At 31.0% G+C, this 19,815-nt stretch overlaps 1 protein-coding gene across 7 annotated transcripts in view; it reads left to right on the top strand.

The window, feature by feature from the left end:
* Positions 1–19,815, top strand: part of LOC123716395 — a 57,941-nt gene that overhangs the window by 4,261 nt on the left and 33,865 nt on the right. For all 7 annotated transcript variants that reach the window (XM_045672124.1, XM_045672123.1, XM_045672122.1 and 4 more), the window contains exon 2: positions 2,112–2,473. Coding sequence is in view for 6 of the 7 variants with exons in the window: in XM_045672123.1 (XP_045528079.1) it covers positions 2,392–2,473 (82 nt within the window). In the remaining variant the exon portion in view is untranslated. The remainder of the gene's footprint in view (positions 1–2,111; positions 2,474–19,815) is intronic.

Here is a 19,815-nt window from a genome sequence, read left to right as displayed (position 1 = left end):
AAAATGTCACTCACATCAAAGAGCTTACATCAAAAGGTATTATAATGACTGACCATATTGTATCGTCATACATTTTTTTTCTGTACCAATTATAGGATTCTTACTATATGTTACTTACGTTCGTAAAATACGTTATTGTTAAGCTGATACACACTAATTAGACCATAACTAACTGCCGCGTGATAACTAAACTAATTATTTACAATAAAAAAAAAATAACGATGGTAAACTTATTATAAAAATATTACAAGCCGCCTTTTTATGTAAAACTAATTTATCTTAATAATCAAATATGACAAAAGTTATAAAGACCAGATTTTTTCTAAACTTAATTATTTTTCGTTGTATTAATCCTGGTAATTATATTTATCTAAACTACGTTCCGCCATGCTATAAGCCGTCAGCTGCAATTTAAACTTTGTCAAGATACGCATCCTTTCGGGATCTTTTTTAAGCTGATGACAGAGTTGCATTTATTTTGAACCCTCCCCAAAGTTGTTGTGACATTTATTAAGCTATTTTTGTCTAGATAAATGTCAAAAAATAGATAATATAAATAGAAAAAAGACACACGGTATAAAGACCTTAATTTCTTAAACTAATTCAAAAATAAAAACTAACGAATTAGTAACAATACATATGTTTATAGAATACAACTACATAAAAGTGTTCTATGCTTTTAGTTCATTTAGTAAGTTATATATTCACGGCACTTCTCTGGCGCAACACCATTATAAAGGGAGCAGACAATAGACACCAACTGCTTTGATCTGATAGCTCACATCGGACCGGTCAAATTCTTGAATTAATTGTGGCCTATAATATAGATTATTGATTTCTATTTTCATATTTAAGTATGTTGCATTTATTATAGTACTATTTAATTAAAGTATTTGAAATAATTGTTATTTTTTTGGGATTCACCGCTGGCCCTCACTTAATTAGTAACTAAACATATTGATGAGTAGGTAAAATACAGACTATATTAACCTATGAAAAATATTATATTATCTAGGAGTACATGTTATATTCCCAATGTACCGTGAAATGGGGATTTGTTTGATTGGAATTGATCAAAAGCATATTTAGATCTACATTGTGCTAAATGATATTAAGTTTTCCGATCGTTTATTCAGTAATATCATTTAACAATTTGATAGCATCAATCGGTTCGATAGATAATAACCGAAAAATAATGTATTAACAAAAGCATCTAATGAAATACAAACAATCTCTAGTCTCTGAGACATATTATAATATATTTCAATTTTAAAACACCAGATAACGATACCAGTAACATATGGGATGGTTATCTTATGTCAGGTATGCTTAATTTCATTAAATAATAATATGTTCATTTCTAGGTAATGGAAACTTATGTTATTATAATTTACGTCACCCTTATGATCCTTATCTTTTATTTATTAACAAGGGTAGATAAAAAGAAACGAATGTAATGTTAAACATTTTGAATGCTTTTTATTATTAAAATTTGCAATTTAGTTCAACAAAATTCCTTAAAATTGATTTTTCCCATATTACTAAGTTAAGGGACACTTACGTTATTTCAATTTTTTATAGTGCTCCATTTTTCGAAATTCTCATTATATCGTGCACTCTGTTACTGTATGACTTCAGAGTTAAAAGTTGCTTATTCATAAAATTATTTCATATAATTACTGGTCCTAATTGGATCCGATGAATTTCAAGGCAAAGGAAGCGAAGCATCCGGAGGGAGTTACATTATTAGTTCGACGGAAGCGTGACACATGTCCAAAACAGCCTGACCTCTTGGTGACACATTAACAATACCCAAATATAATTTATGTATATTTTATGAAGAAGAAAAAACTCTGTAAAGTATTTTAAAAATTCAGAACCAAAAAACCTTGAGAGCTTTTTGTAAAAGAATTTCTACTCTGACGCGTAGTTTTTGGAATTCGTAATTCGAAATCGTAAAATTATTTAGTTAAGAGTTTGAAAAACATGTTATTATATTATTGGGAATAATGTGATAGGACAGCATTGTGAACTTGTATGTTTATGAAAACAGGATTTAGATAAATATGGTAATAAGAATTTTACTAATTTTACCAAAACATTCCTTTCAGATTTCGAGTTCCGGATTACAACGTGGAAAGTTGGACATCGACTTCATATTATGACACTTTGAAGATTTTTAATAATAGCATTTCATAATGCGGCATTCATTCAATTACGTCAAAAATGGAACAGATAATCACGGAACACAATTAATTAAATAAATAAATGAGATACATTATTTAAAAATATAATGAAGAGTTAAATTTACCTTACACATGGATAAAGATAGTTTTTATTCTTGTAATGAAGATGGGTTTCGTTATGTTTCGAAAAGTATTTTAAGTGAAAATGGGAAAGGATTTGTGGGTGATGGTGAAAGTGCTGGTGATATTGACTATGACAAGGACTAGCTTTGAGATGATGGAATCAAGTAAGTTTCTTCTCGCTTAGATATTAGGATTAAAGGTTAAAAGTAATTAGCCGGGTTCAAATAGATAATCTCAGGCTTGAGTTACACGCCTTAGCCAACACTGGTGCACATAATTGTAGAATTTACTCAAAGTAGTCGAACAGATTATTAAACACACCCAATAACGTTTTAGTATTATATAATCTTATACATTAATAAAGGTAGTAGGTTTCCGGAACTGTGTCAGACTTAGCACATAGTTCCCGGTATAGCAAATAAGATCTGATGCACAGATTCAACATGGCAACTAATAATCTGCTAGATCAGCCAAATTTACCTGTGCTTGTACGATATTTAATTCAATTGAATGAATTATTGTGAAATGTTGCCAGACTACTCAGACTAAATGTGCAATTATAAAAATCTGGTCGCCTTGAAAAAGCATATAACGTAGAGGATAAAATAATGTTAGGTACTGTAAGCTTTCGCTCCCAGTCAGGGTTTGAACGTAAAACCACATAATTTGATAAATTCCCACTTAGCAACAATATTCAAAATATAGGCACTTGTATGCTACGAATTAAATTTATTTTGCACTACGAAGCATTTTATATGTCAACCGGCCACCTTATTTCTATTTTGACACTAATTACGACCTCTTCTAACCCTTATAAAAGACAACAGAAAAATGAAAACAATTGTAAAGAAGTGTGTGAAGGCGATGCTTATAGACAATATAGTAATAATAAACCAAACCTTTATATTAATAAATATAACTAATAACTTAACCATAAACCTGCTAACAGAGAGAATAAAAGGTAAATTTTAACTATATATATTAATAACGAAGTGTTTATATCGGAGATTTGCGAAGTCACCAAGCCTATGATGCGTTACTACGCATGTAAATATCAAGTACACTACAACTATAACCATTAATTGTTGCTGTCTAACTAAAAAAGGCTCGGAAATAGGCATATTGCTTTTTGTTTAGAGGGCAGTATTGAATTTTCTATATCTATGCAAGCAGCAGAGTCGCATACACCCTGGCGGTTCGCCAAATTGAAATGATGTTTTGGTCCCCGAATTTAAATATTGCTTGTCAATAAGATAAAGGTAATTGAAATCAGTCGCGTAACGAACACAAAATCACTTATATAAGTACTGCACATTATTACTTTTATTAATAAATCGATAAATAGTGTGTTATCAAATTATTGAAATTAAACATAACAAAAACTAATGGAATAAAAATTTGTATAAAAACAAAAAGGCACTTTAAATGTACTAAAATGACGTATTGCAACAATTTACGCCATCTGTGGCTTTCATACACGAAGTTATGCTATACGAATATAATGGTTACGAGTAAGCGTAAAACATACCTAAATCGCTTGTAATGATTATATATAATATTATATTTGAATAGCAATTATATTTTGTAGTTTGCAATGGCAATATACTGTCGTAATACTTTTATTAATACTGCATGAAATTAATGACAAGCTTAGTTTCCAATTGCTGGAACAGAAGAGTCTTTACTAGGAAGTTTAGGTGATTATGTGACCTTTAATAGTTCTAGAGGCTATGGGCATGTCTCGGTCGTCGTCGTTTCTGCTATGCATAAATTGTATAATATATAACTTTTTAACTTTATTATTTAACTTTAGGTCACTGTGATCTACTTTGTACTAAATATTTTATGAAAATCCTAATCCCTTATTATAAATTAGTAGGAATGGTGGGTTTATAAAAAATATTTTATATTTTTGCTTATTGTATTTTTCCACCATTGTTCAAGTTCTGGTAACTACTTCTTACTGTAAAATAAACATGTTTATCTAAAAGCCAATTAATTTAACTATTGCAATCTTCCTTTTCAATTAACATCCGTAACAGCATCATTTCTGTTGTTACCTCTCTGTACTTCTCGCTGCCTTTGTCTGGGTTGACTGAGATTTAGTTTGGGAAATTATTAATTGCACATCAAATGAATAATCGCATTTCAATATATTTTCATCATTTATAAGCTTTTTTTACATCCATTTAATTACTTCACTACAAAGAAACTAAATGTTTAATAGAACAAGTACTGCAGATAATTCGAAAATATACATCAGCTTGACATTGCTTTTTTTCCTGATAATGCGATACAAATAAATTTATTTAGGTACAAAAATACTGCATGTTTATCATAAATACTGACTGCACAGCAAATTAACCAGAAAGCATGTAGATGATACTCGTTGTCATAGCAAAATAACTATTCGAGTAGCAAATATATTATTCAGCACCACTAAACTTGCTCATCATATTTGTCGTAATTTTGAAGAAGACATGCTCGGCAAATTGAATAATATTATAGCAACAATTTTTTTCATTGCATTTGTCGGGAGTTAACCGCATAGATAAGTAAGTAGTAAGAGCGAAATAGAAATATTTTGTCAGGTTCTCATTTGTTTGTTAATATTCATTTAATTTACGAGGCAACGAAAAGCATTCAAAATTATTTTCAAGAAGTGTTTGGCACATAGTCTATAATGAAAATGTGTTGGGCACACGCAAAACCCATACAAACATTGTAGAAAAATATTATCAAGAAGAAAAAACAGAAAGGAATGTTGTATGATATCGACTCGTTCCACTCAGCTACCTCTTCTACGTTATTTCAACGAGCGTTAACTGCGTTATAACGTAAACATGCAAGTGAAGAACAATTCATAGCATATTTCAAACAGGAGTGGGTTTCACTCAATCTAAATTGGTATCTTGGATAAGCCGAAGATTTTCCAGCGACAAACAATGCACTAGAGTCATTCAATAGAGGCATAAAAGTCAGTCGCTTGTTGCGATGGTCAAGGAATGGTGATTGAGATAAATGAGAACGAGAAGAGAATTGAGATGAGTGATTGAGGTGGACGATTTATAACTGTACCTCCGAAAGAACTGTAAGACCGGACCTTGCGTATCAATGGGCGAAACTTGACAAAAATGTCAAATTCCTCGAGTCTGATTCCGAACTAAATACTTAGATTGTAGCAAGCTCAACAGCAAGTAGCATTACATATAATCAAGGTTGAGAAATTTTTGATGGATACAAAAAGAAAGCTTTCGCGTATTGGAGAGTTGCTTTGCCGCCGCCTTGATGAACGGAAAATGCACCTGCCCCATTTTTTAAAGAACATTTACATATAGTTCATGATGTCATCGGACTTGCGATCCGACTCAAGTACGTGGCACCACCTGCAGAGCCAAAAATGTGCCTATAGGCAAAATAAAAAGCGTGGACGCCCCACGAAAGCAAGACCCGCCTTAATAATCCAATAATAAAATTACTATTTGTATCTAATTTGCTATTTTTTTGCTGATCTCATTATGTTGTACTTAATAAATAATGAGATGATTATAACCAATCATTTCTTTAAACTGTTTTATTTAGAAAAACTGCTGTAATTAATACACAAATAGAAGGTATATTTAAAAAAAGAGTTAATAGGTGTAATGTGCATTAGTATTATTAGCTGTGCATTGGTAAAATAGCTTCGCTTTAAGATAAATAGCCGTACGCTGCGAACATAAATTGTAGTTTATTTTGTAATATTTGGAGTTAAGTATTTTGCTGTGCAATCAGTAATTTTGATGGGAATTCGGATTATTTTTTCATACAAAAGTATTTTTTATTTATTTGCGTTTAAATACTACCCATTTAGTTTTAGTCGCAAATGTACTCACAGGCTTAGTAATATCTATTTAAATATTGTAAATACTATATGGTATTAGAAGAAGTAATTAATGATACTTAAATTTCTAATATAGCTATGCCATTATGGAATTGATACGATTTTACGTAACAACTTTCTCAATTCCATTAACAACGTCATATTAGCTAGCTGCCTTCTAAATCATTAAACAGTAGCGTATTTGGTCTTTCAAATACGAGATATTATGAAACGGCAAGTTCAGATAAAATAGCACTGGATTCGAGAAGTTATTAGTATTTTACATAAGCGCTTAAAGCTGCAACATCCGATAAATTGCACGTATTGCGCTTTACAGCTCTTGTCTGCGAATTGTGGTTTTCCTATTTAAGATTTCTTGTATTATTTTATCCATTTGTTTAGGAAGACTATAAACTTGCTAGTCAAGGGGTTCGAAAGATGGCCCACTTGTCCTCCGCCTACGCCTCTACTGACTGCAACAAAAGTGATCATCGATTTTACAATTCTTTAACACATAAGATAATTTATATAAGAGGACGGCGCTGAGACTTTTTTTATTACTTAGAGACTTAACACAAAGTCCGCGTCGGTTATTGTGCTATGGATAGTGCTATGCTCGGTGTTTTTCTAAGTAGTCGAATAAGAAAGTAGTCGTACTGGAAAGTTAGGGAATGGTATATGTCCAGAAGGGGACATCGACATGTTGAAACGTTCGGAATGAACAGAGAGTGGGATTTACTTTTAAGTAAATGTCAGTCAATTTTATATGTATAGATAATATTTTCAAGGGACGTCTTTTTAATACAACAATTATTACATTTAAAAAAAATTAAAAATTCTTACTATCAGGCGAGTATGAAGTAGTTGTTCACATAATTTTCATGTATTTTCTAACGTAAGCTGCATATAGAAACAGTTTAAATACGCATAGGAAATAGAAAATATTTTGTTAAATCCTCTACAAATAACAGTTCGATACAAAAACGGTTTTGTCGAAAGTTAGAGAATTAAGGATTCAATCCGGATCTATGTTTAATTTAAGTCAAAACTACTATGAACTTTTTCAACAACCTCACTATTTATATACAAAACAACCTAATTGCTGCGTTGTTTTTTTTAATATAACACACACATGACACTATGACACACAAACAAAATGGTGTAGAGAACGGCTTACATACATCACATTTAAATAAGAAAACGAGTTGGTAGGTTTCGAAAGGTAATAATCACGATGTATAATTTTATGGAGTCATTAAAGACTCCATAAAGATATTCCTATCCAATACGCTAACATATTGTATAATATTTTGTATATAATGTTTTAGTGTATTGGAAGCGACTTGATTTATATACGTATAACTTAACTATGCCACGCCCAATTCAGGGCTAGTGTATAAGTTTAATTTGGTGACTTTATAATTAGACACATGTGATGGTCTAATTATAATATCTCAACAAAATAGGTGTGAGTCGGACGTGAGATGTCTGGTATTATAACTAGATGTAACTTATCATACTATTTTTAAGCACTGATTTTGTTTTACGTCACGCTTAGAACTCTACAATAGGGATTAAAAAAATAACCTCAATAAAAGTGATAACCTCCTTTAAGTCGGATTGAATTATAATAAAAGCTATATACCGCAAATTGCGTTGTATTTAATAATCGATTTGTTTGAATCGAGATTAAGCGATCAGAATGTTATGATGGATTACAAAAAAAAAATTACTGAAATAAATAGGTTTTTTAAGTCTCACGATTTATTTCCATGGCAATTAACAATTCTTAACATTCGTAAAATAATTTATAACTATTTAATTGTAATTATTAAGATGTTATAAACTTTAAAATTTGTCAGAAATTCATATAAAAATCTATTTAACGATAAAAATATATGGATTAACTTAATGACTACATCGTATATGGACTATCTATAATGATACATGTGAACATAAAGAAGATAAAAGAAGGATTGGGTCACTAAAAATTAATTATAAAAAAAAGAAGTAAAGTAGCTATGTGAACAAAATTTACTTATGTATTTGGCCTAGTGCTGATCCTAAATATTTAATATGTTTGGTCATTTCTAAAGGCAGTTAAAATTAAATAAAGCAAGAAAGGAAGGTAAAGAAATACGTTGGTGGCACCGTGCCAAGCAATGCTTTCAGAAATCGCCACGTGGCACGACAATTTTGCTACTTCTTCACGTATTTTTTATCAAAAGAGGATAACCGTGAGCCAAATGTTCGTGTCGGTTGCACCATGAGGTAGAAATTATCAGGGACAGTTTTAGGCATTAATAATGGAAATGTTGGTAATATTTTTACACTTGCTTATTTGAAGTTGATTGTCTTCTATTATTTTATAAAGATATTATGAACGTAAATCATGGAGAACAAATACGAATTCTATATAGGCGTTTTCCAACGATTTAACACATTATTAGCCATTATAAGTTAATAATTGAATATCAATTTAAATTATTTGCATTCACCGCAATATAGGTTTGAAAACTGACAGAAATGAACACCAGACATCTGATGTGCTCTAACAACAACATATATATACCTGCCTTAACAGCAGGAAAGGTTTATGCCACGTCAAGATTGACACTGCTGGAGAGTCAGCTGCTAGGCAATGTTCAGTACCACCCACACTTTCTGCATTTGGAACACACGATTTATATGAATAATATAATATTATAACAGCTTTTATTTAAAAAAAAACCTGGTTTTGTATTTCTCACACTGCTTATAACAAAACAGTTAAGCCATTTTGGACCTACTTCGGAATACTTCGGTAGTTGGCTGGCAAAAACTAAAAAAAAAAACGAAACGTTGACGTTCGGTGATGAAACTCAGTTACAGGTATTAATCCAGAGACACATCTCTACGCATCGCCAAGGGATAACGCCACTGGAAAAGGCATTGGTCATCGACGATTCGAAACGGTCTTCGTTAAATACGCTCAAGTGGAAGAAGCTAGAGCGGCAAAGACTGTGTTTTTAGCGGTAATGCGCAAGCTTGTGCTTATTTATATAGGGATTTTACTGTACTGTACTAATGTTTCATTACAAAACCACTTCTGTCGGGTCAGCGCATATCATAGACCCAATTGTAAATGTAATATGCAGAAATCTGACGAAGTCCTAAAATATGTAAATCTTAACTATGGATGTTATCTAATATAGAATTTGTGTAGCTAATGTGTGGTTTTTTGCTACCGGTGCTTATTTTAACTGATCTTTGGCGCGTGTCCAGAAGATGCCGATCCAAAAATATCGAGTGTCGCTGCAATTCTGTATTCAGGACAGTTTTGATGGGGGAGCGTTTTATTTTTAGCGTAGTTAAAAGAATTTTGTTTTGTTGACATCGAGTTGTGATGATCTCGATGTTGTATATATATTGTCATATGTGTATTCAGTATATGTACGTGTGTGTCAGAACGTAATTCATTACCATAGTTACTAGTGCTAACTTTAGTTACTAATTATGTTATTATTTTTTTAAGTCCAAATAAATTTACTAGAGAATATAACCAATAAATCGCCGTATCAGATTTGATTACTCGCTTTTTATCGAAAGTCGCATTAAAAGAAACGACTCTAATTTACAATCCTTGATAATAATTCCATAAACGTATCACCATTTCAAACGCGAACAAAATCGTTTCTTATATCCCATTGAGAAATCTCTCCGCAACAGTGATACAAGATATTTGAGAGAAAAAAGCTAATATCGGTCTCGTTATTGTCGGTTGGACGCCGCATACATAAAACATATCCTCTGCGGCATAACACCATCTATGATCTAATAACGTGTCTAAAGTGTTCCCATTGTTACACACGCAAAGTATTCTGGAACTTTCTTCGGATAAGAAAGGAGTTACCAGTGCGTGTTTACTACTACTAACTACAAATATTACTAATTCGAATACATGACGGAGTGAGATAGGATAGGATAGGATAGGGATAATGGATTAAAAGCTAGGATTCACAGGATCGATGGTAGCACCTACATAATCGTGCAGAAAGGTCCGTAAGAATTACGCGTGAAGAAAGGGTTAAACAAGAAACAACAAAAACAGGACCTGCGTTTACATGATAAAAGATAATGCAATCAGCAATGCTGCGTTCAAAAATTAGTTAGTTGGCATCAGCCGTTTAATCACATTGAAGTCTACTATTTAAAGGCTGTTATGGGTTTTGACATTAAATAAAACAAATTAGCACATATTAGGATATTTATAAAAGCAACCTCAAACAATGCTTCAGCTTGGTTTCTCTGATCAATCGAACGTTGAGGGCTGCACCCACCAGTTCCTGTATTTATAGCAACCCAAATTTGTGATAAACTAGTTTCGTGAAAATTCGTGAACTCATTCCGCGACCAAACCCGGACCCGCTATAGAGTCACATTTCAGTTATGGGAACGAATGTCAAGATTACTTTAATATTGTTAAGTTCGAAAGGTTTAATATTATGATAAATTACTTTTGACGAAAGTAATGACTATGGAGTCACTATTATTATCGACCATTGAATAGTCGTTAATTTATAATATTTTTAGGTTTTGAACTAATTTGACTCGATTTTAATAATAATGCCTATGAGTTTACTACTACTATAGACATTTTATTATATACAAATTATATAGACACTGGCAGCAGACCTTATTCTGTCTTAACTATGAGTATTGATTTCGAATTGGTATACTTAACTAAAAATGGTTTATGATATACAACATTATTTGTTTTTTTATCTCGAGCGTATATTAATAGTTTTGTTGGTATTCCGCCATGGGAACAGGCGACATATAATTGGCTATGAGAATAATAGGGATTATCAAGATTAATGCCATAAACAATTAGCAACTGTATTAATTTTATATGTATTTAATCAAAATAATAACTCCGATCGAAGCATTTGTTTTAAAAGAAATTCTTTTTTCTTACGATATAATTTGTAGCACATTCTGTCAAACGCCATATATAACATCAAAAATGTTTGAATAAAATGAAATGAAAATGGTTATGGTAACAAAAGTATTCTTAAATTTTCCACGCAATTTTCTTATTTTTTTCATAAGAATCTTCTCCTGACCATAATAAACAGAACAAAAAAAGAATTAGTGAAATCAGTCCAGCCGTTCATGATGCCGTGAACAAGGGAAATACGGATTCATTTTTATATAATATATAGATTTTAGAATATCAATAATGACTATCACAGTCGTTATTAGGTAAATAAAGTGATATTGGCAAGTCTAATAAACCTGTACTCATGGTTTTAAAGTGGTTACTCTCTGACGTTGTTAATTTACCATTACATTTTATATATTATATTATATATCCTATATTTTGACCACAAATGAAGCCAGCGCCATTGTTCCGACATATACTATGTATGTATGATATATATAGATAATAAGAGACGTATTAAAATAGTTCACTAGATGTTAATTTAAATTTTATTAATGCTTAAAAACATGAAAGAGATGTTTAAACATTGTTAAGTATTTACGCATAATGGTTAGAAATAGTGTTTATACCAATCTGGAGTATCATTATGCAATGTGGAGAATGGAAACAGGCACTTCCTAACTCAATTCCTAGAGCTCCTTTGATGAAACAGCATGTTAGCACGCTATCGCAACGATCCTCATAGCCTAACCTGTTTTTGTTGAGTATCAACGCGGTACCCTACTTTTGAGAGGGTAACGTAAAATACGTTATTCCGAGGAACTTCCGAGTGTTAATTAATTCAGATAAATCCATTCTTAAGAGTTCAATGTTTTTAGTGTTTATTAATTTATATTTATTACGATCCCATTTGGGCTAGGTTTTAAACTCGGTACATAAAATCAATGTTTCCTTAAATAGATTGATGCATAATCTTTTTTAAGGAATATAAAATCTGAGTTATGTTTGCCTGACGTACTTTAACGGCTCATTACGTTTTATTTTGAACTAATATGTGTTTAAACATGTTAAAAAAAATTAATATATCACAAAGACATTTAAATTTTGTAGTTTTCTAAAGCTAGAAACTGATCTAAGGTTCTAAACTGTTATAACTTTATATAAAATCATACCTTTACTATAGAAATCGTTTCAACTATTCCTAATTATTGCCCTGATTGTAGTATAAAAGCAAGGAAATCACACAGTTATTGTATAAATCTTAATATTTCTTGCTTTTTTAAAAACTAAAATAGGGTGCAATAAACTTTTAATCACTCTTCACTCCTTATGGTTTCATGTATATTTTCTAAATACGATTGGAACAATTTGGGAGCGTATTTTTTTGTTTTTTTTTTAAATGTCTCAGCGAATTAAGTAATGTAACAATAATAGTAGCTTAGTACAAAAGCAATGGTAATAGCATTAGATTAATTATTCCTACTCTAGTACTAGTACTCCAGACAATGAACATTTGCATGTGCTAATACTATGTGGTTAAATCTGATGGGGCCAAAGCAATCTTTGTTTGTAGAGTAGTTAAATAAATTGAGACTTGAGATCCTTCCAATGTAATCGGCCATAAAGAAATTCGTAGATTTTAAGACGTGCAATAGGAATTATAAAAATAAATTACATTACGATTTTAAAGATAAAAAGGCAATTTATAAGCATACTAAACCCGAAGCTTACTATATCGTAGGTGAAAAATCGACCTATACAAATTTATTATAAGATAAAATTTACAGAATCGAATTAAAGGACTTTTTTGATGCATCACAATTATTAATTTACAATAAGATATTATAATTGGCAGCACTGTAACATTTTTTTAAATATGGTTGTGGCTCAAAGTTAGCCTACTATTGAAACTCAAAATAACTTTATCCATATAGGTAAACAACTACACTTATGAAAGTCAGAAAGGATGTTAAATTAATTGTAAGTTTACATTTACTACCATTTCGCAAGTTAACCACACAAATCTGCAAATTCATAATTTCTTTTATAATTATCAAAATGTTTTTAATTGTTCTGGAGGGTCGTAACCTACATAGCGGATAATATCGTTATCATTATGATTCATCAAAATGTTTAATTAAAGCTGATTGCTATTAATTTATAATAAAATTAAGAAATGATCGTAGACGATAAGCCATTTCTCGTGAAGGAGCAATTAATTATCGTAAAAATAATAACTGAGTATGAGGCTATTAATATACATGTATATGAAACTATATATGTATATTAATTAGTGAAGAAGAAAGAAAGGAAAATATTATGAATCCATTTCTGTGTATATAAGTGACTTCCCAGTTTTTACAATATTCACGTTCATAAGGCTACTTATTTAACAATATTGATAAATAAAATCTGAGTTCATTTGATTCAGTATCACACACTTAATTAAGCTAATAAAGTTTGCAGCAGCAGCATGTAGCATTTTGTGTCCATAACTTTTAAGCTTTGACAGTCAAGCTGTACATCGCTAATGTTTTTTTTTAATATTTTTTGTTGAATAATATTAATACAGTTCAAAGTTAACTGTTTTATTTTAAATTATTAACAAAGTCAGAGAGAGCCAGTCAAAGTTAATCTCGATTTGGACAAATTTGATTAGCCCATACAATAAAGAAAGAAAGAAAAACCTCTTCAGCTTTTTAATATACAATCATTTAATCGAAGTCAACCACGCAATTAAATTTAATTTAATTATTGAGTTACATAAAATTATAAACGTCCACAACTTATTTTAAATTTCGATGGATTTCAATAAAATCTTGATATGAATATGGGAATAAACAATCTAGGATTCTCTGAATATGCATAACCAATATTTTGTTGGGCGTGTTACTTTGCTGTGCATTGTCGAGTAGATTTTTAGGGTATTACCACATTATACGAGTAAGTCTAGATTTGATATGCTTAAACAATAAATAAGATTTCATTAAAATGTTAAAACTTCTATTTGAATATCAATCAATTTATTTCCTTTTACTAAAATGTATCCAATTTGCTCCCTTTATACAAAAGGTATATATTTGTGTAGATGTGGTTTACATGTTAATAACACCAATAAAATTTTAATTTAATATAATTTATTTGTCTTTTAATCATCTTTTTATTGTGAGATATGTGAGACCCATGTTGAATAAAATTATAGGTAAGCAGGCGCTGGGCCCGAGTTATATTACTCGGTCAATCATGACTGTCATACGCTTATAATACATTGTATACCTAGAAAAATTACATACTTCAACTTGGCACGTAAATCATTATAGATATTGATGAACAGATAGACAGAAAGTGGCGATAGAGGGTTTCTTTTTATCTAATATATTAGATAGACTCATCTCATAACTCTTTCTTTCTTGGAAATCCTTTGAGGTCTTTGCAGTGGGGCTATGGATCTCACTTTTTGTCCCTATTCGCTTAGCTCCTTCTCTATCTTCCTTTATATCTCTTCTGTACAAAGAATACATATTCACATCGTATCCTTCCATGCATTGTTACTTTGGTACTAACTGATGTGTGACTGATCTAAACTTATCGTGCACTTTTTATTTTAATATAAATAAATAATTATATACATAAAACTTTTCTCTAGAATTCATTCGTATGTATCTCTCATCATTAAGGCATCGTTTGTAAGAAACGTTGCCGTTCGACCGTTTCTTCATTAACTTACTTTGCAATTACGACGCCCACGAAATAGTCAACATTTTTCGGTTTAAAAACTCACAAATACATTTCTAATCTATCGTTTTGGTCGATCTAAAGATTTTTATTAGTTTTACCTGTTTGTAATATTAGTATAGATTCAAACTTCAAACCATATGCAGCTTAATATGGGAGATGTCTTTACCATATAGATTTGATTGTAGCTGCAATGCATTTCTGTTTCGTAGTTATAGCCCAACGCAGCTGTGCCTCAGCTACACAACTCGAAAATATAACTATTATTATGTGTAATCAATATGAAATGCACCGAGATACGTTCTATGCAACTATTGTTAGGTTATGTAATAATCTTCATATAACGGTATTGTATGTTAATTTGTAAAGAGTATTTTCTATTTAAAAAAAGAGATAATAAACTACAATATAAACGCTATTAAAATCGTTTTTTTTAATTTGTTGAGTACATATCTTTGTTAAATCAGTTTTGTCTCACTACACATCTATAAGGTTAACTTTATAACTCTGTAAATAATAAATATATAATCTGTGGATATATTATAGGTAATTATATTTTTTTAGTCCATATAGATGGAGTGACAATATTTATCCGATACATTATATCTAGTTCAGCCATAAGTTCTGTTACAAAAAAATGCATCTTTTTAATGAAGTAATGATAAGTATTATTAAAATTGTATACCTACATTTTTATTAAAGTCTCATCAAAAATAAAAAAAAAACTTATGTTCGAAATGGCCACCTTTGGCTTTTATACAGGCCTTTAATCTCTTAGGCCACGAGTCAATGGATTTACTCACCGTTTTCAAGGGAAATTTCGCCAATGCTTTCTCCAAACATTTTTTAAGAGACTCAAAGTCGCTGTGTCATTTAGACCAGGCCAAGTCTAAAGGGTGGAGGTCTGGGCTATATGAGGGCCAGTCTTCAGCGCATATAAAGTCCGGAACGTTGGTTTCAGGCCCGGCTTGGTTAGTTCGTGCTTTGTGACCAGGCGCAGGATCCTGCTGGAAAGTCCACGGTATATTAAAAAAAAGGTTTCACAACATGATCCAATAATGTATCTTGATACACTTTGGCTGAAGTTTAAACAACTTTTTAAAAAAAAATGATTTGTGAGTCCTTAAAAAGACTCACCCCACCTCACCATCACCGACGGAGGATTATGACCACGTTGTGCCTTTCCGACCACTTAAGCAGCTTCTTTAGAACTGTGAGCATACAATTTATCATTTTGCTTATTGTAATGTTCTTCAATCGTGAATATTTTTTAATCGGTAAAATGATATTTCTTGATTGATCTTTGTGTGTATTTGTGTGTTCTTATATCATACTCTCAATATGTATTGAGAGTATGATATAAGAACATACGGCTGATATCAAGCTTTTGAAGTGGCTGGAATATGACCGTTGACTTCCATACCCACTTTGGGCAAGGTAACCACTGCAATCCTATTTTCTTTAATACCCCATTCCATATTGTAATTTCATACTGAACCCGAAAAAATATGTGAAATAGTGCAAAATTGAAAGAGTTGAAAAAAAGAAATGTTTTACGTAACAGTATTTATAGTCAGACTAGTAATATGTATATAGTAAAAAAAAAAGCTTAAAGTTCCTACACGAACAAGAGTAAAGGTTTTTAACGTCAGTAGACCTACAATGGCGATTTATTTAGTGAGTTTTTATTCTTTCAATTCCAAGTATGTGATTAGCGTATAACATATAACAACATCGTAATATGTATATATAACTGTAAATGTACGTAGGCTATAATTGTGACTTGATTTTCTTGTTATTGTGCCATCGCTTTTTGAAGGTCTACGATACTTGGCTACTTTGATTTTGGATGCCGCGCTTCTGATCATTGATTTTGTGTTTTGACTAAACATTTAATTAATTAATTAAATTAATCATTTAAACATTGTTTATGTACGTTGTTTCAAAATCTAAAACAATTATTACCTAAAGCTATGTTGAGAGCCCACAGAGATCATGACACATACTAAATATTTATGCACACTTTAGAGAAACTTACACAGAAATAGGCACAATACAAAAAAACCAAACTAGCACAATACATTAACATTATGGCTCATGTATACAATTAATTTTAATATATACAAGGCTTACGTTATAATAACGAATGACATGGTTTATGTTATATTGTAACATGGCGTCCGCCGTACAAATTAATCCGCCTGTGTTCTGATATTAATTCTAATTTAATGAGATTTCGATCCTGGAAATTCGCTCTGGAATTAGTATGTATCATAATAATCTTAATGGAAATTAGAATGACAAAACGTTAGACTAGCTGCTGATATGTGATAATTGCCAACATAAGTATCCTATCCCATTTAAAATAAGTGAAGAAGTTTTTTTTATAAATTTTCAAACAGTAAAGGAATAAGTGAAATTGCGAAGCTAATTATGAACAAATATCTAGTTCCTCAATCTCCACTGGTGCTAATATTGTTGTTCTTTAATGTAAAGCTAAATAGTTCGCAATTTCATTTATTTTAAAGCTCTTGATATTAAAAATAGTTCAGATACTTAAATTGGGGTATTAATTTACTGTTTGAAAATTTATAAAAAAAAACTTCTTCACTTATTTTAAATGGGATAGAATATTTATACTTAATACAAAACAAAATATTTTAAATTTGAAAACATATTATATTAAGATAGATCCTAAATAATGTAATGTAATTTAAATTCATGTAACATGAAGTACAAAAAAAATCACCATCTATGCGCCAGTCTACGAGATTTTCAGCCCAGCTAATGCATGTATGCATACCCACGTTTAATATTGCCTTTATTATTTTTGGATTTCACCTCTAATATTTGTTGAATAGGTAATAATAATCTATGTCTATGGGGTTTGGTCTTAAATCGCATTTGTTTCCTTAATATTTTATTATATAGACACTCATCTATATTAGCCTTTAATGTCTGACACTTGTCGTCAGTTTTTGGATTTAAGTTATACTGATTTTCTGACGATATTTGGCTTCATGGGTGTAATTGCGTACTTAAAAAGAAAACCGAATTATTGCACTACCGGGACTTGAGTTCATTGTTGAAAGTTATTCGCTCAAGCCACTAGCTAAACTCTTATTATATATAATTATTTCTATAATATGATAGCCGTGGTGGAAATAAAAGCAAATTACATAATCCTTTATGGGTTTCGGACTACGAAAACTTTGCATTTGAAATATAAAACCAGCTAAGTTAAATCCCAAAGCAGAAAAGCAATTTCTTAAAGAAGTGCTGACTGGAAATTATCGGAATTGTCAAGTAATACAATTACAGCATAGACAGAACGCGAGTGCCTAGAATGAGGTTCATTTACCGAGATAGCATTCAAACTTACTTAGTTGTCGATATCTTTGTCCTTGATGCCGTAGATGAAATATTAGATAGACTTCCCTTTTGCTTATAATGTATGTTTTGCTTAAAGAAGAAGGGTGTAGTAACAGTTAAAATACAACGAATATCGATATTTTTTTATAGAACATGGGGCAAACGGGCAGGAGGCTCATCTGATGTTAAGTGATAACCGCCGCCCATGGACACTCTCAATGTGCGACTACATTGACGGCCTTTTAAAAATTCGTACGCTCTTTTCTTGAAGGACCCGAATTCGAATTGATTCCAAAATACTACTGTGTGTGTATACTACCCCATAGTTGACTTTATTCTCATTTTATCATCTAAAATAAATAAAGACCACCTTACATATTCACTTAATTCATAATTTTGAATTTTCAAATATATTGTCTAGTCTGCATTTTCATAGCTCTTCACTGTCGATACGATACGAACGGAGCACTTCCAATGTATTTGCATTCAACAATACTGCGACACTCATTTTTGCTACTTAAGTGGGACATTTCAATGAATCGCCTTTGAAATCGTATCGATCTGTTGTTTCGTCTAGTTGATTCATTGTGGGGGATGAGAGGCTTTTGTTGCTCTTTTGTTTATAACGCTCCGCAATTGTTTTGTTCCTGACATTAGAATGCATTTCCAGTAGTTTGACGTTTACGTTGTCTTTCAACAGGTTATGTAAGCATTTGGTGTTGGAGTTGCTAAGAAATTTGCGTATTTGTATACGGTTTGAAACTAAAATGCTTTTGTTTGTATTTCCATTTAAAATATCTTACCAAGTTGCTCGCAAATACACGTATTTAGTGACATACAAGGCATGACCTAAAGGAAGAATTATCTGTACACTTTAAATATACATACTAATTCAGTTCTATGTGTATTCAAAGTTTATCTATCTAGTCATCTGAAATGTTTTAATTAAACAAAAACAAGTTTTGTTGAAGTGCTTTTATTTATTACTAGTTCCTACTTTAATGTCGTTCGTCCCAAGTAAACATAATTATGTTGCATGTATGATAAAGTTCCTACTAATTTTCTCGTTCCAACATTTATGGACCGGATTCACCCGGTTAGCATAATAAAGTAACTTAAATATAAAACAATAGTAAGCTACAGATATCTGATAAATATAACACATATTTTTTTTCAAATTTATAAGGAATATTTTTGCAAAATAATTACATGTCTTTATGCTTCGGATATTAATAATCGCAGTCATAGTCAGCGAAAGTCATACAGTCACTTGTAAACAATGTTATATATTTCTTAATGACGATTTTTAAAATTAGTAGAAATCGCATAAACCAAACACAGTTTTTTGTTACCAAATACTCTTCCTATACTCATCAATTAATAATATATTAAACACCATACCCATTCATACTGTACTATTCTAAAATCTGTAAAATCATTAAAAAGCTGTGTGTGAAAAATAAAAATAGTAACTCGTACTTAGGATACTGTTAATTTGAATAATATAATGTTGAAATGCTTGAATCGGTCCAGTCTTTTTCTCTTAATGATATCAGTAATGAGTTTTGGGGCTCCAGATTACTTGTTTTAAGTACGTTCCCGACAAGCTACGT

Source organism: Pieris brassicae, chromosome 11 (assembly GCF_905147105.1).
Source record: "Pieris brassicae chromosome 11, ilPieBrab1.1, whole genome shotgun sequence".
In the NCBI taxonomy this organism is placed as follows: domain Eukaryota; kingdom Metazoa; phylum Arthropoda; class Insecta; order Lepidoptera; family Pieridae; genus Pieris; species Pieris brassicae.
The sequence above is the reverse complement of the archived record's forward strand: the minus strand, read 5'-3'. Positions and strand labels throughout refer to the sequence as shown.